This window comes from Hyperolius riggenbachi, chromosome 1, assembly GCF_040937935.1.
Source record: "Hyperolius riggenbachi isolate aHypRig1 chromosome 1, aHypRig1.pri, whole genome shotgun sequence".
In the NCBI taxonomy this organism is placed as follows: domain Eukaryota; kingdom Metazoa; phylum Chordata; class Amphibia; order Anura; family Hyperoliidae; genus Hyperolius; species Hyperolius riggenbachi.
In genome coordinates, this window is record NC_090646.1 from 646,365,304 (window position 1) to 646,388,822 (window position 23,519).

A 23,519-nucleotide genomic window follows, 5' to 3' on the forward strand; every position below is an offset into this window, starting at 1 on the left:
CATGCTTGCCCTAAAACAAAGGAAGTCCTAATAGGCTGCCACCAAGCTGGGGGCGGGCTATAGCAGCAGAGGTGGGAGTGGCCACAAACCTGCTGACTGCTTCGGAAACACTTTGGGCAACACTGCCACGGTCGTTTCGCTGACTGCGTGGATCAACAATTGCCTTGTTATATGGTGAGCAAAATAAGTTCAGTTTTTATTACATATAACTAGAATTACATCACTGTTATTTTTGAGTACACTGGGGTGCTCTTTAAAACAAAGCTAAAACGAAGAAAAAAAAAAACTTATGCTATAATGAATTGTATGTGTATAATGAATAAAGCATTAGTAGCTAAAAAAAATCTTATATTTTTTATTTTCACGGATATAGCTTTTTTTTTTTTTTTAATAACATTGCATCATTCTGTCACAGTTGCAGTTTTAAAACCACACTCTCACCCAAGCCATATTTATTTTCTTGTTGCCTGGCTTTCCTGCTGATCTATTTGGCTGCAGTAGTGGGTGGATTACACCAGAAACAAGCATGCAGCTAATCTTGTCAGATCTGACAATAATGTCAGAAACACCTGATCTGCTGCATGCTTGTTCAGGGGCTATGGCTAATAGTATTAGAGGCAGAGGATCAGCAGGATGCCAGGCAACTGGTATTGCTTAAAAGGAAATAAGTATGGTAACCTCCATATTTCTCTCATCTCGGGTTCATGTTAAGCTATAAAACAGAGCAGAAATAATGACCCTTTTGAACTTTCCTGCGTAAAACCTTATCTCATGATATCACTCACTGGGCTTGATTCACTGAACTGTGATAATTCAAACATCACACCTTATCAAAGATCACAAAATTAACATGCCTTATCAGAGTAGCATAGCGAGCACTACGAACTTATGCCTGCTAATTGGCAATGGCACTCGTCCTGCCCTGAGCCCCTGCAGGTTCGTAGCGCTTGCTATGCTTCTCTGATAAGGCGTGTTAACTTTGGTAAGGTGTGATATCTTTGATAAGGTGTGATATTTGAGTTATCACGGTTTAGTGAATCAAGCCCACTGTTTTCTGTTTTCAGAAAACAGGACTGTGTGGGTGAAATAGCTCAGAGAAGCTCTTTTGCATAGATAACAAAAAACTGATGGAACGATTTTCAGACTTTCACGCAGAGGATTAAAGAAAACACTGCATTCTACTAGGAGAGAAATCCACAGTGACAATCGCTGCACACTATGTCACAGCATGCCACAGACTGAGAGGAGCATAAATGAACTGTAAACTTCCCCCCAAAAATGTCCATGAACCGCTAACTCACTGCACCCCCACCTCACCCCATGTCCCTCATTCCCCCTGCTTTGGCAATGCCTGTATTGAAGCTTGGTCATGCCAATAAAGCTATCTTTGATTTGATTTGATAACTTCTAACTTTTTTTTTTTTTTTTTTTTTACTTTTCCTGTACTGGAAAACAACTGGAGACTTTTTTCTTTGCTACTAATATTCTATTTCTTATCTGTACTACACATACAATTCATTATCATAAGTTTATTTTCACTGCAGGTTTGCTTCAACCTATCACTATGTTTTAGGGATGTGGGAGGAAACCAAAGTTCCTAAAAGTAACCTAGGAAACGCAGTGAGGGCGTCCAACCTCCATCTAGTGCTGCAACATGAGTGTGCTAACCACTGGGCCACCGTACTGCCTTGAGAAACAGGTCTCTGTGAAAAGAGGCTACTTTAAAAATAGCTTGCAGTATATGTTTCTGAATACATTGTTTTGAAAGAGGCTGATCCCTCCTAAGCTGTGAGAGGAGGTAGAGGATATTGTATATCGTGTGCACGGCGTGAAACGTATAGGTGTTGTGCTTGTGCTGAGAGGTGTGGGACAGGAATTATAGGTTACAGCAGCTGCTATAAAACCTCTGAGCTTTGATGTGTGATGATCCCTTTCTGTCTTCCACAGAACAAAGAGCAGAAGGATCTGAGGGAGCAACTGGTGACGGTGAACACCTCATACGCGACTGAGGTAGAGAAGCTGCAGAAAGAGTTAGAGAAGCAACGTCAGACCCAGCAGGACGAGAATCAGCTGAGCAGCCTTCAGGAAGAGATCGAGGCTCTGAGGGCAGAGCTGGCCAAGAGCAAGGATGAGAGGAAGATCGTGGAAGACACCTTTCTGAGCGAGAAGCAGCAGCTACAGCAGGTGAGCCTTCTAATTCCTCTATAGTGCCCGTGGTCAAACTGTGAAGCATGGTGGAGGGATCCCTGGAGAGCTATGCTCAGTCAGGGAGTCAGATGTTGATGCCTATTTATTATTTTTATGCTATATTACTGTGTAAGATTATAACCTGGGATAACAAATCAGATTTGCTGATACCATGTTGGGAACCATCCAGGAACTTAGCTCCTTTATAGCGATTGGCAACAGAACTCATTGGGAAGCCTGTAACATCATTACATGAGACCTTTTCCTGCCTGAGGAATATATAAATATATATATTTTTTTAAAAGGAGGATGTATGAAGGAAGCATGGTTTAGTGCTATTAGGAGCTAAATAAGCACATTGTTATTATTGTAGATTATTGTTATTGTGTTTGGCATGTAGCCTAAGGCCCCTTTCACCCTGGTGCGTTGAGTTTTTAACTGCATGGTAAAGCTACACCAGGAGTCAGGAACTTTTTTGGCTGAGAGAGCCATAAAACGCCACATATTTTAAAATGTAATTCCGTGAGAGCCATACAATAAGTTTCAAACTGGGACAGTGCGCATGTGCAGCAGAGGGCTCACGTCCCTGTTGCCATGGTGATGTGTATACAGTTGATCCTCAGGGCAGTGGAAGTATCAGACACGTCTTCAGCTTCTTTTGGGTTTCAGCAACATCAGTAATGTCCCTGAGAGCCAGACAGGAGGAATACCGACTAACAGCTTGTACAATTAGCTAGCTGACTTGGGGGTTGATTCACTTTGCAGGACGGGATCCCTGCACTTTGGCCCAATAGGCAGACAGCCTATACTGGGCCAATCAAAGTTTGGGGATCTCGTCCTACAAAGTCACTGGACCTGACAGGGTCCAGAGTGGGACAACTGGAGCAGCTGTTAGTTTTGGGTGGAGAGTGAGTTAGTTAGTAGCAGCAGTAGCATGACTACTTTGAAAATTTGATTTGTTCTGCCCCACTAAGCTGCGCTGCTTGTGCAATGTAGCTTAGTGAATCAACCCCTACTAATTTGTCTGTGAGCCAGATGGAGCCATCAAAAGAGCCACATCTGGCTCCCAAGCTATAGGTTCCCTACCCCTGAGCTACACCGATGAAAGTCTATAGGACATTTAATATCTGTGCAATGCGACGAAAGTGACGTTTTCATCCGGTGGGTGCGTCGTGCATTTGCATTCCGTTTGACAGTGTTAATGCATTCTATTGATAACAGGGTGCATTTACTAGCAGTAGGAGAACAGAGGCGCCAGCAGGATAAAAGCGGATAAAAACTTTAAAATTTGCTGGGAGGAAGCGGTGGACTTACCTCCATAAAGCAGACACGAAAGACTGTCTGAATAGTAGCAATCACATTTATTAACTAGTACCCCAAAACAGTGCAACGCGTTTCGCAGGCCCAGCCCGCTTCATCAGGCAATAAACATGGGGACAAGACAGAATTTCAGCAATAGCAGGTGTAGCGCCTCACTGAGTCTTTCGTGTCTGCTTTATGGAGGTAAGTCCACCGCTTCCTCCCAGCAAATTTTAAAGTTTTTATCCTGCTGGCGCCTCTGTTCTCCTACTGCTATACCGTGTCCACCCCTGGTGGAGGGGTGATCTACCCCCTTTCGCATCTACAGAGAGTGACTTCTTATCCCTGAGTGAGGACAGGTCTAATCTCCTCACCTGCCTATACAGTGGTTGCCTTTGTGGTAACCCACGTTTGTGAGTATAATTTTCTCACGATAACCTTTACTTCATTTATGCTTAACATACTACACTATAGTGGGCTCTCGGTTTCTCTACACTTCAGGGTGCATTTACTGTCCGTTTTTGCTTTTAACTGCTTTCCGTTAAATGCAGCGTTTACCTCTGGAGTGTGAACGGGCCCATATGCAATTACATTTTTCAACTGCATTTTCTCCTAGGCCAGTGATCTGCAAACTTGGCTCTCCAGCTGTTAAAGAGGAACTCCAGTGAAAATAATGTAATAAAGAAAAGTGCTTCATTTTTACAATAATTATGTATAAATGATTTAGTCAGTGTTTGCCCATTGTAAAATCTTTTAAATCCCTGATTTATATTCTGACATTTATTACATGGTGACATTTTACTGCTGGCAGGTGATGTAGCTGCTGCACGCTTTTTTGGCCGTTGGAAACAGCTGTAAACAGCTATTTCCCACAATGCAACAAGGTTCACAGACAGGAAACTGCCAGGAGTACCAGTGTACTCAGTTTCTTGTGGGAGGGGTTTCACCACAATATCAGCCATACAGCTCCCCCTGATGGTCTGTTTGTGAAAAGGAATAGATTTCTCATGTAAAAGGGGGTATCAGCTACTGATTGGGATAAAGATCGATTCTTGGTCGGAGTTTCTCTTTAAGGAACTACAAGTCTCACAATTGTAGGAGTCTGAGAGTCATAAAGGCAAATGCATTGTGGGACTTGTAGTTCCTTAACAACTGGAGAGCCAAGTTTCCAGATCACTGTCGTAGCCTAGGTGATATTTTCACTTGTAAATAACTTGTAAATAAAATGCCTTTTAAAACACCAGCAGGCAAAAAAATACTCCAAATAATTTTGATAGTTCTTCTTTGCCTACTTTTCTGGTGATTTTTCATTTGCAAAGTGCTGAAAAATTCTTTTAAATCCAAAATGAACAATTCTCTCCTAGGAGGAAACTCAGGAGAAAAAATGAATTGTATTTTAGCCATGATCACCAGGACAGCCAGGAAATGGCTTCATTTAAAAGGAAGAAAATGTCTTTTATATCCCTTTCACTACAGGTGCAATCACAGTAAAGCAATCAATTCAGTGAAACATTTGTGTCTATGCAAACCTGACCAGCACTCTTCAGAACGATCATTTAAGTGGGATGTTTTTTTGATCAAATGCAATCGGCTTATTGAGCAAATAGATCATTTTTAATGCAAACACTTGCTTTTGAATCTTTTATTTTATCTTGTCATTATTTTGAAATTGATCACATAAAATGATTGTATTAAAGTGAACCTAAACTGAAGAAAAAAAAATACTTTAACTTACCTGGGGCTTCTATCAGCCCCCTGCAGCTACCTTGTGCCTGTGCCGTCACAAAGCAAATCCTCCAGTCCCCCTCAGTGACCCTCTGTCATTTGGCCCAGGTCCGAACACCTCCTGATGCTCTACGCATGCGCAGTACAAAATAATCTCTTTTGCGCATGCGCAGAACATGTACGAGTACGTACGTGGCCACAGCATGCATGCGTTGTGACCGGTCGACTTGCCAGTGGGCCAGCCTGGAAAGGGTCGCTGTGGAGGACTGGAGGATCACTTAGTGACAGCGCGGGCACAGGTCGGCTGCAGGGGGCTGGTAGAAACCCCAGGTAAGTTGTTGTTTTTTTTTTTTTTTCAACTTAATTTACGTTCCCATTTAATTTACGTTCCCATTTAATTTACGTTCCCATAAATGGTTTACGACCATTTGCGTGTGCCCACAGGGACGTAACTATAAGGGAACAGCTCCTGCGATCGCAGGGGGGCCCAGAGCTGTGAGGGCACCCCAAACTACTAACCTTCCCCCCCAAGTTACAGGGGTCCATACCTCCAAACTTTTTGAGGTCAGAAAGAGGGACACTCAAGCCATGCCCCTGCCACACCCCTGACCACGCCCCATCACACCCCTAGCCACGCATACTATAAAGATCTCATAAGAAAAATGTTGTTTTATAATCAAACCACCCTGGTCCTTTCTATCCTGGTTCATTTTCCTTCATATTAACATTTTAAAATTAGTAGTATATCAATTGCAAGGATGGGAATAAAGTTTAGAGTCAAACACATTATTTAGTAGAGAAATATATATATTTATATACAAAGAGGGACAAAGTCCTGAAAGAGGGACACATGAGGAAGAAAGAGGGACAGAGGGACAGGGCTCCCAAAGAGGGACTGTCCCTCCAGATCAGGTGTTTTTGTGGAAGATGGGCCCCCAGGCTGTGAGGGTCACCAGTACGAGGAAAGGGAAGAGATGTGAGTACTGGGGGACCCATCAATGTTTTGCTAAGGGGGAGGGGGGAAATGATTTGTTTTTACTCCCCTGCCCACCGTCCATTAGAAAAAAAATTGACAGACAAACTTTATTTGCTGATGCTGATTTTTCCTATGCCTTGTGTCCAGCGTATTTCTGAACTGGAAGATGAGAACGGTCTGTTAAAGGAAGAGAAAGAAGAGCTCAATCAAAAAATCCTCCTCCGTTCTGAAGGTGAGTAGGAGATTATTCTGACATTTTTCTTTCTTTCTTTTTTTTGTTTCACCAGTTGTCGAAAGCTAACTGTAATGATCTTGTAACGATTGTGGAACTTTCTCCGTGATCAGCGCACAACGCGTGCGCTGACACGGCGGAAATCCTCCACAAGCGTGTAATTGCAGGCACCCAGCAAAAGGTGCTACGCACCTGTAGAGGGAAATTCCTGTCGGCAGATGGCGCTGGGGAGTGCAGAGGAACTCCACAAATGCTAGACAGGAATTGTACGAAGCGCAGAACGCAATCGCAAGAGAGGCGATTGCAAATGAAAATGAGCAAAGGGACAGGTTGTATGTGTGTGCGCCAATCCAGTCGCCACCCCGCGACCGCGCACACACAACAGCAGATATGAAATAGGAACGCGATCGCGAGAGGTGCGATCGCCAGACATGACACAAGGCAGATCAGAATAGAATACGAGGGTAGCAAAGGCACAGCAAATCAAAACAATGAGGAGATACGGAAAATAACAAACGCTAGCTAACCGCGAACACCGCACTCATTCGCAACAGTGCACGCGGTTATGCGCGGTCTCCACGTGATAAGCACAATAGAGACAAGCACGCCTAACTAACCATTAACAGACAAACATGAAACAGAGGACGCGAGCGCTTGCTTAACGGTTACCTCACCGAGCCTCCAGCAAGCGTAGCAGACAAGACAGACACACGAAAACAGGGACAAGCGAGAGATAGGATCCACAGCACTAGCGAAAAGTGGCTAACGCGATCCAGGTACAGAGTAGCAGAACAGAAGGATCCCCAGCGCTAGCGAAAAGTGGCCAGCGCGATCCCAGAAGACAGAACAGAAGGATCCCCAGCGCTAGCGAAAAGTAGCTAGCGCGATCCCAGGAGACAGAACAGAAGGATCCCCAGCGCTAGCGAAAAGTAGCTAGCGCGATCCCAGGAAACAGAACAGAAGGATCCCCAGCGCTAGCGAAAAGTAGCTAGCGCAATCCCAGGAGACAGAACAGAAGAGATAGCTGGTAGCAACCGCTGCACCAGCTATACTCCAAGAACAGAGATCAGAACCATTTCCTGTCGACCACCGTAGGGACAGGACAATGGCAACAGGCAAGACAAGACAGAACAGGCAATACAGATAATACAATCCTAACTGCACTAGGGAAATCTGCCTAGCGCAGATTCAGGAATTACTCTAAGCTGATGTTCAAACAGAGAGCAAGGCTGACACCCCACCAGGAGTGTTACATAGGACGTAATCCATATGACCAGCGAAGCATTGTGGGAAAGACATAGTACTTATAGTACACGCCTCCAATGAATGTGGCCAGGCAATTTGCATGACAACGTATGCAAATTCCTCTGCAAGCCCAAGCTGCAAAACTGACAGAAGCTCTTCTTTCCAGAGTCCTGCAGCATGCAAACCTACACAATGGTCAAAGGGCTGCCTGCCTGCACAGGCAGCTGAGCAAATCATCACAGATCTGCTCAGCTGCCTGTGCAGGCAGGCAGCTTTTTGACCATTGTTTAGGTTTGCATGCTGCAGGACTCTGGAAAGAAGAGCTTCTGTCAGTTTTGCAGCTTGTGCTTGCTGAGGAATTTGCATACGTTGTCATGCAAATTGCCTGGCCACATTCATTGGAGGCGTGTACTATAAGTACTATGTGTTTCCCACAATGCTTGGCTGGTCATAAGGATTTAGTCCTGTGTAACTCTCCTGGAGGGGTGTCAGCCTTGCTCTCTGTTTGAAGATCAGCTTAGAGTAATTCCTGGAAAACTGCACTAGGCAGGTTTCCTTAGTGCAGTTGGGATTGCTTATCTGTTTGTTTGTTCTGTTGCTATTGTCCTGTCCCAGCGGTGGTCGACAGGAAATGGTTCTGATCTCTGTTCTTGGAGTATAGCTGGTGCAGCGGTTGCTACCAGCTATCTCTTCTGATCTGTCTCACTTGGATCGCACTAGCATCTTGCGCTAGCGCTGTGGATCCTTTAATTCTGTCTCCTTGGATCGCGCTAGCCACTTTCCGCTAGTGCTGTGGATCCTTCTGTTCTGCTACTCTGTACCTGGATCGCACTAGCCACTTTCGCTAGTGCTGTGCATCCTATCTCTCGCTTGTCCCTGTTTTCGTGTGTCTGTCTTGTCTGCTACGAACGCTTGCTGGAGGTTCGGTGAGGTAACCGTTAAGCAATCGCTCACGTCCTCTGTTACATGTTTGTCTTGTCTTGGTTAGTTAGGCGTGCTTGTCTCTATTGTGCTTATCACGTGGAGACCGCGCACGAACGCGTGCACTGTTGCGAATGAGTGCGGTGTTCGCGTTCAGTTAGCGTTTGTTATTTTCCTTGTTATTCTCATTGTATTATTTGCTGTGCCTTTGCTAACCTCGTATTGTGTTCTGATTTGCCTTGTGTCACGTCTGGCGATCGCATTTCTCGCGATCGCGTTCCTATTTCATATCTGCTGTTGTGTGTGTGCACTGTCGCTGCTCGTTCTCATTCGCAATCGCCTCTCTTGCAGTTGCGTTCTGCGCTTCGTACAATTCCTGTCTGGCATTTGTGGAGGTACAGAGGATTGGTTCCTCTGCACTCCCCAGCGCCATCTGCCGACGGGAATTTCCCTCTACGGGTGCGAAGCACCTTTTGCTGGGTGCCTGCAATTATACGCTTGTGGAGGATTTCCGCCGTATCAGCGCACGCGTTGTGCGCTGATCACGGAGAAAGTTCCACAATCGTTACAGTATGACCAGCCCAACCCAAAACCCCAGTGTAGACGGAATTTCTGATTTGTACGATTTTGTCGAGTTTGGGTCCTGTGTCTTTAAGAGCTTTAAAAGGCTAAACTCAGAGACCAAAGCGGAATTTCTTTCTGAATGTGTGAGGTTTTGTCTGAATCCCACCTTTCAGATTACTGATCCGTCTACATCGGCTCTTCAGTTTGCCTATGTGCTCTTAAAAGACGATTTGTTCACCTGGGCATATGATGTGCTAAAAAATAATTCTTGGAATGGTAATCTGTATCAGTTGCTTGCAGTGATATTCTCTCACTGGTTTAAACTGCCTGGCTTACCACCTGCTCTGATTGAATGTGTAGCTGCTGATAAGTCAGCTGATCTTTCCCTTCCATGCGAAACTTTTCAGTATGACAATCAGTTCAATGTGTCTGTTGCCACTTCAGGTTTTAAACAGCAGACATGCAAAGTGGCTAAAAAGAGAAAAACTAAAAAACGCAAGCATCGGAATAAAACACTCCCTATTGATGTTTATAAGGATGTTGTTCCGTCTCCGTCTTTTTTGCCCCAATCCAAAGCTTATGTGGATCCTGCTATAGGTAGGATCGCACACTATATTAAAGCAGTTAAAAAATCTGTTCTTGTTCCTGATCTCCACCCATATGGAGATTTTCTGGATACTGGCCTGTTTGAATCCCCATTTGCTTCCTGGGATGTTGGGGCCTTGCTGGAGGAATTCGATTTTGATTGGAAAGCCTTTTGCGATTTTTACATCGCAAAAAGCGAAGTTGTCTTGAATACTTGTCTCGATTCTATGTACCTTCTGATTAATTCCGATGAATGTGACAAGGATGATGTGGATCTGGTGATCTATGTATGTCAAACCATTTTGGATGAGTTGCACACACACCAACCAATTGATTCCAATAAAGAGACATCGTTGTCGGATGATTGTTCCTGCCTTTCTGGGGTAAAGCATGTGAGTCTTGACTTTGTGCAATCTGAAATGAATGAGTGTGCTGCTGTGGTTGATTCCTGTGCGAATCCTGAAGGATTCTCTCCTGACAGTGTGCAGTTTGAATCTGTGCGATCTGATGCCTGTTTCTCGGATGTTCCTGCAGATTGTGATCGGCATGAGTCTGCCGGTTTCCTCAAGGATGTGTGGGATCCTTTGTCATTTAGAAACAGATCTTTGAGATCTTCCGTCTGTGACCCTGCTATGGGGAAAATTTCTCGACTATGCAGCGTCAAAAGTAAAATTAATATGCCTAATAAAGTTTATCCTGTTGATGTCGCTATTTCTTCTACAGATGAGTCTCTGTCTCACCCTGTTCACACCTGTAAGGGCCCGTTGCCTGGTGACAGTTGCTCCAGTGTTTCGGTCCTAGATGCCTTGCAGTCTGCTCCGCAGATCGCTGAGGTTTGCGCTATGGAAGCGTCAGTTTCACAACCTAAAGTGAATTTTGATTCGCAGGTTTTGCAATCTGGTTCCTCGGATTCGACATTGTTAGCCGAATCTAAGAGTGAGACAGCGCTTCGGTTTTGCGAATCTGATGCTTACTTCTTCTTTACCTTATTCAGAGACGCTTTCTCTGAACCTGCCCTGTACCATGAATGAAAACATGTTTTCCTTTCACACTGACGTTTGTGAGCCCCTTTCTTGTTCTGAGGGAAGTGCTGATTCTGCACCCTGTACTCTGGATGAGTCAATGTGGCCTTGCTTAGAATCCCCTGCAGTGTCCCTAGAGGCTCGTCTAGGTATTGCCACTATACTCACCTGTTTTTCTGCAGTTTTGGAGTTACAAGCTAGTTTGACTGCCACACAGAATTCTGGGTACAGTGAGAATGAAGTTAGGGAGTCAGTGTGTGTTCCAGTAAATATTCCTGTACATCCCGCTGATTATGATGAAGTTCAGTCTCAGGTTATGGTGGAACCATTCCTGGGACATCTGCCCTGCCTGCAGGAGGTATTTAATGTTCAGCCCTGTAGCATGGATAGTTCAGAATCCTTCTTAGAAAACCTGGAAAATTATGTTCCTGAGGTCTTGTTTGATGTCTCCGAGTTCCTCCCAAAGGGTACAGAACTTGTAGGAGATGTCTCCTGCCCCCCAAGTCCTTCTGAAGTGTTGCCCTCTTCCATAGGCATTGCTGCCTTGCTGGCTACCTTTTCAGCTCTGGTGGAGCTTCAGTCATGGGTAGTCAATGATGAATTTCTGTCAGATACCATTACAGTCATTGAGATCTCTAAAGAAAAGTAGTTTATCCTGCGCTAGCTTCAGCTAGGTATGGCCCTTTAAATGTGTGTTATGCCCACGGTGCTTCTCCCTCCACTGGGTGGTGCCAGAAGTCTAGCATATGGGAGATAAGAAAACAAGGGTGCGCTCCTATGGTGCATTAACTTTTTATTACAAAATTCCACGCTAAAAACAATTGCACGGTCGACCGGAAGAAGGCGTGGCTAAGCACCGAAACGCGTTGTGACGATCAGACGGCTTGCCGAGAGGTGTAGGAGCCGGCGGTTTGTCCCCAGTCCCCCTGCTCTCCATCGCAGACGGATCCTTGACGCCCTGGCCAGGCTCAAGACGTGGGTGATACTCGCTGGCGGCCCCCTACATGTGCATAACTTGCACACACACTGTAAGTGCAATTGTTTTTAGCGTGGAATTTTGTAATAAAAAGTTAATGCACCATAGGAGCGCACCCTTGTTTTCTTGTCCCCCATATTGAGATCTCTAAGCCTGAGACCGAGTCTTCTTTTGAAATACCAGTACCTGTGACCTCTACTCGTGATTTTCTGCCCGGTCCTGGTTTTGGTCTGGTCGTGCCGGACTCTGAGGTTGGCAGTTCCCTGACGTGTCCTGAGGTGTCTCTCTTGTGCTGGTGTACCCCAGTGTGCTCTGTGACCCAGAAAGCCCAAGTGTGTCTCGGTTACCAGCGTACTCAGATGCTTCCTCGGTGGAGACATGTTCTGATTTAGCCTGCCTGCTTGCATGCCCAGAAGTGGTCCCTAAAAGTCCTGATCTTGATGGGTGTCCTGCTAATTCTGAATCTGGAGCTGTCATAGGTTCCATGGGGGTGCTTGGTAGCTCTCCGTGTGAGCCTGGTGAGCGTTCTGGCTTCTTGGAATCTCTGCGGAGCTTCAAGGTGTTCTGGGAGATTCCGAGAGAAGTTTTGCTTGGTACCCTGAATACGATCAACAGCGGCTTTTGCTTTGAAAGAGACACTTCGAACAGGTTTTGTGGCAGATTTGGTATTTTCGGACGCTCCTTGGAAGGTGGTGGGTATTGTCTGGAGGGTGTCGATGGCCTCTTCTCTGGTATCCACAGTCCTGATGGGTGTTACGCTGAGACTTGTAGTGCTGATGGGCATGTTTCGGTGGCTTCTGTTTCCGATGAGGTCGGTTTCGGGTGGACTGACTCTGGAATTGGACCTTGTCGGGCTGTCCCGACCTTCATGAGTCTTCGGTTGGAGTCTTTTGCTAATAGCAGTTTTGAGGGTCGTCTGGAATTCGACCCTGGAGGGGAGGGGGTACTGTAATGATCTGCTCAGCTGCCTGTGCAGGCAGGCAGCTTTTTGACTATTGTTTAGGTTTGCATGCTGCAGGACTCTGGAAAGAAGAGCTTCTGTCAGTTTTGCAGCTTGTGCTTGCTGAGGAATTTGCATACGTTGTCATGCAAATTGCCTGGCCACATTCATTGGAGGTGTGTACTATAAGTACTATGTGTTTCCCACAATGCTTGGCTGGTCATAAGGATTTAGTCCTGTGTAACACTCCTGGAGGGGTGTCAGCCTTGCTCTCTGTTTGAAGATCAGCTTAGAGTAATTCCTGGAAAACTGCACTAGGCAGGTTTCCTTAGTGCAGTTGGGATTGCTTATCTGTTTGTTTGTTCTGTTGCTATTGTCCTGTCCCAGCGGTGGTCGACAGGAAATGGTTCTGATCTCTGTTCTTGGAGTATAGCTGGTGCAGCGGTTGCTACCAGCTATCTTTTCTGATCTGTCTCACTTGGATCGCACTAGCATCTTGCGCTAGCGCTGTGGATCCTTCTTTTCTGTCTCCTTGGATCGCGCTAGCCACTTTCCGCTAGTGCTGTGGATCCTTCTGTTCTGCTACTCTGTACCTGGATCGCGCTAGCCACTTTCGCTAGCGCTGTGGATCCTTCTGTTCTGTCTCCTTGGATCGCGCTAGCCACTTTCCGCTAGTGCTGTGGATCCTTCTGTTTTACTACTCTGTACCTGGATCGCGCTAGCCACTTTCGCTAGTGCTGTGGATCCTATCTCTCACTTGTCCCTGTTTTTGTGTGTCTGTCTTGTCTGCTACGAACGCTTGCTGGAGGCTCGGTGAGGTAACCGTTAAGCAAGCGCTCACGTCCTCTGTTACATGTTTGTCTTGTCTTGGTTAGTTAGGCGTGCTTGTCTCTATTGTGCTTATCACGTGGAGACCGCGCACGAACGCGTGCACTGTTGCGAATGAGTGCGGTGTTCGTGTTCAGTTAGCGTTTGTTATTTTCCTTGTTATTCTCATTGTATTATTTGCTGTGCCTTTGCTAACCTCGTATTCTGTTCTGATCTGCCTTGTGTCACGTCTGGCGATCGCACCTCTCGCGATCGCGTTCCTATTTCATATCTGCTGTTGTGTGTGTGCACTGTCGCGAGGTGGCGACTAGATTGGCGCACACACATACAACCTGTCCCTTTGCTCGTTCTCATTCGCAATCGCCTCTCTTGCGGTTGCGTTCTGCGCTTTGTACAATTCCTGTCTGGCATTTGTGGAGGTACAGAGGATTGGTTCCTCTGCACTCCCCAGCGCCATCTGCCGACGGGAATTTCCCTCTAGGGGTGCATAGCACCTTTTGCTGGGTGCCTGCAATTATACGCTTGTGGAGGATTTCCGCCGTATCAGCACACGCGTTGTGCGCTGATTACGGAGAAAGTTCCACAATCGTTACACTGACCTAGCCTAATTTACTGCTATTGTACACTGATCCTCCTGATTAAAGTTCCTCTTGACCATTAATTTGTTTAAAAGGGTCCTAAGTAACATAGAACAGCTTTTCACCAGTGCGGTCATGTGACCATGTCATGTGACCACAGCTGCTCCTTGTTGTTCCCCTCTCTCGTGATGTCAGAGCAGTGATGCCCTCTTTGAAGGGGAGGTGTAACCATGAAGCCAATCACCTCCCCTTCCAATCAGGAAAGGGGAGGGGTGCATGACTGGCAGGGGAGCGGACGTGCTTCTGACTGACTGTCAAGTGAAATTGTAGGTTTAGCAGTATTGTAATGCTAGGTACACACGATACAACTTTCTGGCAGATTTACCTGCCAGATCAATTTTTTTCCAAAATGTCCGATTTGAATCTCAATATATTTTCCGATTGATTTCCATAAAAAGTGAATGGAAATCGATCAGAAAATCAATCAAATTTTCAGATTCAGATCTACCAGAAAATTCTATCGTGTGTACCTAGCATTGGACCCAACTGTGGATGAAACAATCCCCACATGGGCAGCATGGTGGCGTAGTGGTTAGCTCTCTCGCCTTGCAGCGCTGGGTCCCTGGTTCGAATCCCAGCCAGGGCACTATCTGCAAAGAGTTTGTATGTTCTCTCCGTGTCTGCGTGGGTTTCCTCCGGGCACTCCGGTTTCCTCCCACATTCCAAAAACATACGGGTAAGTTAATTGGCTCCCCCTAAAATTGGCCCTAGACCACAGTACTCACACTACATAATATAGACATATGGCAATGGTAGGGATTAGATTGTGAGCTCCTTTGAGGGACAGTTAGTGACAAGATAGATATATAGATAGATATATAGATATATATATAGATATATATATATATATATATATATATATACACTGTACAGCGCTGCGTAATATGTCGGCGCTATATAAATACTAAATAATAATAATAATGCTGATTGGGAGGCGGTGGTGACTAACAGCTTATCCAAGCCTCCCCACACTGCCACCTGCCTGGCTTATAGGGAACTACAAGGAGAACCTATGATTGTACCTGCAGCCTAACAACAAATTATAGCAGGTGTACCAGGAGGCCAGTGTAGGTCAGACACAAGGCCTGAGCACAGGTGTCAAACTCCATGCCAGTGTGTAGGAGAGACAGAGAAATGGAGAAAGGTGTTCTACTTGATGAATTACATCTTTCCAGATTCAGTTCCATGAATTAATTTGAGTTTTGCCAAAAATGTGTGATGACATCGCTCCCCGAGGACTGGAGTCCAACACCCCTGGCAGCTAATTGTGATTTTGATCACTAAGACAAGACACAGAACATTTATATTGCACTTTTGTCCTGGCTGACTAAAAGCACCAGAGCTGCAGCCACTAGGATGCTCTCTATAGGCTGTAGCAGTATTAGGGAGTCTTGCCCAAGGTCTCCTACTGAATAGGTGCAGGCTTACTGAACCCAGGTCTCCTGTGTCAGAGGCAGAGCCCTTAAAGGATACCCGAGGTGACATGTGACATTATGAGATAGACATGGGTATGTGCAGTGCCTAGCACACAAATAACTATGCTGTGTTCCTTTTTTTCTTTCTCTGCCTGAAATAGTTAAATATCAGGTATGTAAGTGGCTGACTCAGTCCTGACTCAGACAGGAAGTGACTACAGTGTGACCCTCACTGATAAGAAATTGCAACTATAAATCACTTTCCTAGCAGAAAATGGCATCTGAGAGCAGGAAAGAGATAAAAAGGGGAATTTCTTATCAGTGGGGTTCACACTGTAGTCACTTCCTGTCTGAGTCAGGACTGAGTCAGCCACTTACATACCTGATATTTAACTCTTTCAGTCAGAAAAAGAAAAAAAGGAACACAGCCTAGTTATTTGTGTGCTAGGCACTGTACATACACATGTCTATCCCATCATGTCACATGTCACTTCGAGTATCCTTTAACCAATATGCTATCCAGCCAATAAGTTGATACAAAGTTCATTAATCATGCTTGGGTCTGGGGACGGGGACAGGGGGGGGGGGGGGGGATTAATATATCACTTAAAGGTCAATCCAAATGATTAAATCTGAAAATGAATGATATGTTTGGCCGCCTTTAAATAACAGCTCCACAGCAGCTTCTGTGTTTCTCTTGGTTGTTCGGTTACTTATCCACGTGACACGTGAATTAATAATCCTTAACTTGATTAAACCAGGTTACCTTTGGCTTGTGAATGTGTCATTTCACCCTGTGCTTTATTAATGTGATTCGCAGCAGAGGCAGTCGGTAGGAAGCAGAACTTCTTCCAGGGGGTGTTTTCTTGGGGGAATTCACAAAGCCAGGTGTCTGTGCCGTCCTGAGACGTGTTGCCGTTATAGCGGTTATATTTGTGGTAGTTTATGAACATCACTCCATATGGGGATCTTATACTCTGCAACTTCGTCAGAAATACTTTACATAAACAAATATATCTCTCAGACCTGAGCTGAGGACATGCCTTGAACTGTATAAAAGAACTGTCTATTACTGGGGTCTGTCATAGGGTGCTGTCTATTACTGGGGTCTGTCATAGGGTGCTGTCTATTACTGGAGGTCTGTCATAGCATGCTGTCTATTACTGGGGTCTGTCATAGCGTGCTGTCTATTACTGGGGTCTGTCATAGGGTGCTGTCTATTACTGGGGTCTGTCATAGGGTGCTGTCTATTACTGGGGTCTGTCATAGGGTGTTGTCTATTACCGGGGTCTGTCATAGGGTGCTGTCTATTACTGGGATCTGTCATAGGGTGCTGTCTATTACCGGGGTCTGTCATAGGGTGCTGTCTATTGCTGGGGGTCTGTCATAGGGTGCTGTCTATTACTGGGGACCTGTCATAGGGTGCTGTCTGTTACTGGGGGCCTGTCATAGCGTGCGTCTATTACTAGGAGTCTGTCATAGGGTGCTGTCTATTACCGGGGTCTGTCATAGGGTGCTGTCTATTACTGGGGTCTGTCATAGGGTGCTGTCTATTACTGGGGTCAGTCATAGGGTGCTGTCTATTACTGGGGTCTGTCATAGGGTGCTGTCTATTACCGGGGTCTGTCATAGGGTGCTGTCTATTACCGGGGTCTGTCATAGGGTGCTGTCTATTACTGGGGGCTGTCATAGTGTGCTGTGTGTTACTGGGGGTCTGTCATAGGGTGCTTTCTATTACTGGGGTCTGTCATAGGGTGATGTCTATTACCGGGGTCTGTCATAGTGTGCTGTCTATTACTGGGGGCTGTCATAGTGTGCTGTTTGTTACTGGGGGTCTGTCATAGGGTGCTGTCTATTCCTGGGGTCTGTCATAGGGTGCTGTCTATTACTGGGGTCTGTCATAGGGTGCTGTCTATTCCTGGGGTCTGTCATAGGGTGCTGTCTATTACTGGGGATATGTCATAGGGTGCTGTCTATTACTGGGGGTCTGTCATAGGGTGCTGTCTTTTACTGGGGTCTGTTATAGGGTGCTGTCTTTTACTGGGGGTCTGTCATAGGGTGCTGTCTATTATTGGGGTCTGTCATAGGGTGCTGTCTATTACTGGAGGTCTGTCATAGGGTGCTGTCTATTACTAGGGGTCTGCCATAGGGTGCTGTCTATTACTGGGGTCTGTCATAGGGTGCTGTCTATTACTGGGGGTCTGTCATAGGGTGCTGTCTATTACTGTGGGGTCTGTCATAGGGTGCAGTCTATTACTGGAGGTCTGTCATAGGGTGCTGTCTATTACTGGGGGTCTGTCATAGGGTGCTATCTATTACTGTGGGGTCTGTCATAGGGTGCTGTCTATTACTGGAGGTCTGTCATAGGGTGCTGTCTATTACTGGGGGTCTGTCATAGGGTGCTGTCTATTACTGGGGTCTGTCATAGCATGCTGTCTATTACTGGGGTCTGTCATAGCGTGCTGTCTATTACTGGGGTCTGTCATAGGGTGCTGTCTATTACTGTGGGGTCTGTCATAGGGTGCAGTCTATTACTGGAGGTCTGTCATAGGGTGCTGTCTATTACTGGGGGTCTGTCATAGGGTGCTGTCTATTACTGTGGGGTCTGTCATAGGGTGCAGTCTATTACTGGAGGTCTGACATAGGGTGCTGTCTATTACTGGAGGTCTGTCATAGGGTGCTGTCTATTACTGGAGGTCTGTCATAGGGTGCTGTCTATTACTGGGGTCTGTCATAGCGTGCTGTCTATTACTGGGGTCTGTCATAGGGTGCTGTCTATTACTGTGGGGTCTGTCATAGGGTGCAGTCTATTACTGGAGGTCTGTCATAGGGTGCTGTCTATTACTGGGGGTCTGTCATAGGGTGCTGTCTATTACTGGAGGTCTGACATAGGGTGCTGTCTATTACTGGAGGTCTGTCATAGGGTGCTGTCTATTACTGGAGGTCTGTCATAGGGTGCTGTCTATTACTGTGGGGCTGTCATAGGGTGCTGTCTATTACTGTGGGGCTGTCATAGGGTGCTGTCTATTACTGGAGGTCTGTCATAGGGTGCTGTCTATTACTGTGGGGCTGTCATAGGGTGCTGTCTATTACTGTGGGGCTGTCATTAGACGCAGTCTGCTACTGGGGTCTGTCATTGAGGTCTGTTTTTTAACTGGGACATGCTGCCTAATTATGTTATTTGGGAGAAATGCTTAAAGCAAATCTGAAGTGAAAAAAACAAACTTATGATGTAATGAATTGTATGTGTAATACAGATAAGTAATAGAACATTAGTAGCAAAGAAAAAAATATTTTTCATATTTTTTATTTGCTGTCGCATAGCTTTTTTTTTTTTTTTATAACCTTACATCATTCTGTCACAGTTGCAGCTTTAAAAGCATACACTTGTCTTTAAAACTATAAAACGAAAGCAAAAATATCGACCCTTTGAACTTTCCTGCAGAAAAACCTTATCTCAATCAGCAAAGAAACAGCTTAAAGGGAACCTTAACTGAGAGTGATATGGATGTTTTCTGTTAAACAATACCAGTTGCCTGGCAGTCCAGCTGATCTCTGTGGCTGCAATAGTGGCTGAATCACACCCTGAAACAAGCATGCAGCTAATCCAGTCTGACTTCAGTCAGAGCACCTGATCTGCATGCTTGTTCAGGGGCTGTGGCTAAAAGTATTAGAAACACAGGATCAGCAGGCAATTCAGGCAACTGGTATTATTTTAAAAGGAAAAATCCATACTCTTCTCAGTTTAGGTTCCCTTTAAGTGCTTCAGAAAATAGCACTGTATTCAACCACGTGTTAAAGAGCTAACAACTGAAGTCTTTTAACTCTTCCTGTACTGGAAACTTTACTGGAGACTCTTCTTTGCTGCTAATGTATGTTCTGTTTCTTAGCTGTACTACAACATACAATTCATTACCTCAGAAGCTTATTTTCATTTCATGGTTGCTTTCATTTTATTTATTTTGGAGGCTATTTTGGTGGTGAATAAGGAGCACTGTTGGTGACATAAAATGTCAGTAATATATAAATGCATCATAATAATAATTGTATAACTGTCAGAATGGGGATTTCTGAAGGAAGCAGAGATCTGATGGTAAAACTGTCACTGTCTCCAGCATTCTGCACCTGCTCACTAGATTTGTAAATTCCCCTCAGTGTATGTTAGGAGGCCTTGCCAGTGAACACTTGACTGATTTTAATATGGCTGTGACTCTTTCCTCAGATGAGTTTACACAGAGCGCAGTCAAGGAGAACCAGCAGATACAGAAGGATCTGGAGGAGGAACGGACCCGCTACCAGAACCTGGTGAAGGAGTACACCCGCCTGGAGCAGAGATATGACAACCTGCAAGAGGAGGTCACTCTTATCAAGGTGAGCTTGGCTGAGCTAGTAAGTACCTGTGCTTATACCAGCCTAGGAATCTCCCCCAAGAATTGTAATAGAAGAAGCTTAGTGTTAGGCCTTGTTCACATTGCATTCGGCTCGCGTGTCCGTCCGCGTTGGGCTGTTTTTGAGGCGTCTTTTTTTCCGGTTCCCGGCGCTTGGGCAGGTGATTCGTTTTTGTGCTTAGCGGTTTTCTAAGCGTTTTTTCCGAGCGGTTTTGTAATTCACTCCCTGACACAAGTCAGGAAGGGAACTCTTTGAAAAGAATAAATACAATGTATTTATTCTTAAAAACGCGAACGCAATCGCCTTAATGCGCATTTTTGTTCGCATTCGCCGATTTTCCTATACCTTCCATTGACGCTTTCCTAGCTGCACCACGAACGGCCCGCGCCGATATGAAACTTCTCATAGACATACATTGACCACGTGGTCGGGGGTGTTTTTAGAAACCGCAGGCAGCCGAAAAAATCCAAAAAACGCCTGCAATGTGAACAAGCCCATAGTGATGAAACATCTCCTTGCTTTTCTTAAAGCAAACCAGAGGTGGCTATAAAAAAACAAAAGTTATTTACCTAAGAAGAGGGGAGCCTCTGGATCCTCAGGAGGCTGGCCACGTCCTCCTTGACCTCCACTGGTCAAACCCTCCTTTAGTTTGCAGCCTTCGCGCACAAGCGCGGCCATACTGCGCCTGCGAGAGTATGGATGCGTCTGTGCAGTAGCACAAAAGCACTTGTGGAACAAGCGGCTGTGGCTTACTGCGTAGGCATGCCTGTACTCCACAGCCGCACATTACAGCTGCGCTCATCCACAGCAGGGAGCGTGGCCACAAGATCGTATCCCACAAGCTCTTATCATGTCAGATACAGTATGTTCAGAGGGTCGATGCGTGGCAACGGTGGTCTCAAGGAGGAAGCCTCTGGACAGTATTTTTCAGACCATAAGACGTGCCAAAGGTGTCGAGGAAAAGTCACTGCGTCTTATGGTCTGAATATAGGGAGTCCCTGAGTTACAAACCTCCGCTGACTTGCATGTGGAGAGTATTAGCAGTGAACGTGGCAGCGCATGTCTCCCCTTTGTGTAATCCTGTGTCTTTGTTTGTCCCCCTGAGTCCTCCTCCCCTCCTGTGCTCCCTCCGTGCAGAGTAATTAGCAGCGGAAGCAAATGAGGGGGACAAACAAAGACCCAGGACTACACAAAGGGGCCCCTGCAGAGGACAGAAGGGGGACAAATGAGAACACAGGACTACACAAAGGAACACGGAGGAGGACACAAGGGGGGACAAAGGAGGTCACAGAACTAAGCAAAGGGGCCCGGGGGGGGGGGGGGCACAGGATTACTCAAAGAGGCCCGGATCAGGACACAGTTGGACACAGCACTACACAAAGGAGCATGGAGAAGGACAGAGGGGGACACGGGTACACAGGAGGTACATTATAATTAGGGAGAAGATCCATAAGATGGCCATTCACCAGGATTAGTATATTTTTTTCTCCTGGTATTTGTCCTCTAAACCTAGGTGCGTCTTATGGTCAGGAGCTCTTATGGTCCAAAAAAATACAGGATCTGGCTGTATTTCACCAGCTCGGGTTAATTTTAACTCCAGCCTGGCTTGTTGTCCAGTTGTACTAAATCAGCGCTATGATACGGGGTTGCCTTATGCAGTACAAGCACTTACTTTTTGCTGTTGTCATTCTCTTTTTAGCAAACCCCAGGACACCGCAGAAATCACTCCAACCAAAGCAGCTTAGAGTCCGACTCCAACTATCCCTCCATCTCCACCTCTGAAATCGGGGACACGGAAGATACCATTATGGAGGTAGAGGTAAGGCTGGCAGTACTACCATGGCACATACATTGTGGATCATTAACTACTGGTGAATGTGGGAAATACACTGTGAGGATACACACACCTCTGTAACAAGTGCTGCAGCACATCCACGTGTTTACACATAACACGCTGGATAGAGAAGAGGAAGACAGCTTGGCTGAAGAGTGCATGGACGGTGCAGCTTCCGCCCGCCGGGACAAGTGAGTGATTAATGCTGATAAATGTGAGGGTGTCCCGTGGAGCAGTGGGGTAATGACCATGGGGGTTGGGTGGGTCCCCACTTAAGGGTCCTTTCACACTGGGGCGGTGCGTCAAATTTCCGCACTGCTACCGCAGTTTAATGTGGCCAGACAGGGAACACCACGCACCGCGAGTACCTAACGGATATGTTTTTCTCACCCAAGGCTTCTTCTGGTCCCTAGAAGTGTGTAAGATCCGCTGTCAGCCAGGTCTCCTGGTCTCCCCTCTGGAAGATCACAACCTGCGGCCAGGTCGGGATCTTCTGCGCATGCGCGGTTGCGGCGAGCGGCTCCCTGGATCACACTCCCGGGCCGAGAGCGCTCTGAACTTTCACAGTTCAGTGAGAATTGAACTGCAAGAGTGCTCCCGGCTCTGAGAGAGTGATGAAGAGAGGCGCATGGCGTGTCCGCGCGTGAGTAGAAGAACCTGACTCTGTGGCAGATACGGAGGGGATATTGGAGGCCTGGCTCACGGTGGGACTGTGGCGTGGGACCTAAAATACTTCTAGAAACTGGAAGAAGCCTCGGGGAGTAAACTATTTTTTTTATTCTCGGATGTGTCCTTTAAGTTTGTCCCGGGGCCCCATAAACTGGTGATGCTTCCTGTCAATGTACAAGCGCATCCGTACTGGGCATGCACAAGTGATGTCCACACATGCCCGGTAGAGCGAAGCGCTCTTGCATGGGGAAAAAAGCTGTGCGCAAGTGGCTTCATTCTACTGGACATGAGGAGGACCTCACTCGTGTATGCTTAGTCCAGATGCACTCGCACAACTTTTTTGGCGAATATGTTTGGAGGGACCCAGCAGTGGTACGGTGGGCTGCATGCGGATCTTCGACCATGAGAAACTTCCCACTACTGGGGTAAGTATCTAAATTCATGTTATATTTTTGCTTTAAAGGTAACAAAAATAACAGATTTTCTTATCTGGGGCTTCCTTCAGTCCCTGGAAGGCCTATGTGTCCCTCGCCACAGCTCTGCTCTCAGCGGGCCTCCCGTGGTCCCCTCTGGGGAAGCCGCTGATCCAGCCAGGTCGGCGGCCTATGTGCATGCGCATGGCTGAGCCACACGCAGTGACCTGCCCATCATCGGGAGCATTCTGCGCAGGCGCAGAAGTACTGCGTCTGCACAGAACATGACCACGAGCGGCGTGGCCGCACGCATATGTGGAAGCCATCTGATTGGCAGGTGCCGGAGGGGACCCCAGGAGACCCGCTGAGACCGGAGCTGCGGCAAGGGACACATAGGCTTCCAGGGGCTGGAGGAATTCACAGGTAAGTAAATCTGTTTTTTTCTTTGTTTGTTTTTTATTCCCTGATGTTTCCTTTGAGTTATTCCTGTTGGTGCACTGGAATACTACAAACTCAAATTCAGTAACTTTTCTACATTCCTCTGTCTGGTCACCTTTACCACCTGACACCTGAATGCACACTACAGACAATAGAAATAGAAGCCATTGCCCCAAAGCACTCACATTCTACAGTGTAACTTACTCCACGCTGTGGCCTAATT

The 23,519-nt window shown here is 46.3% G+C and overlaps 1 protein-coding gene across 2 annotated transcripts in view; it reads left to right on the plus strand.

Annotated features, from left to right (window-relative positions):
• Positions 1 to 23,519, plus strand: part of MYO5B (myosin VB) — a 337,992-nt gene that overhangs the window by 265,992 nt on the left and 48,481 nt on the right. For both annotated transcript variants that reach the window (XM_068251374.1, XM_068251375.1), the window contains exons 22-25: positions 1,948 to 2,184; positions 6,335 to 6,419; positions 19,776 to 19,924; positions 21,642 to 21,761. In XM_068251374.1, coding sequence (XP_068107475.1) covers positions 1,948 to 2,184; positions 6,335 to 6,419; positions 19,776 to 19,924; positions 21,642 to 21,761 — 591 coding nt within the window. The remainder of the gene's footprint in view (positions 1 to 1,947; positions 2,185 to 6,334; positions 6,420 to 19,775; positions 19,925 to 21,641; positions 21,762 to 23,519) is intronic.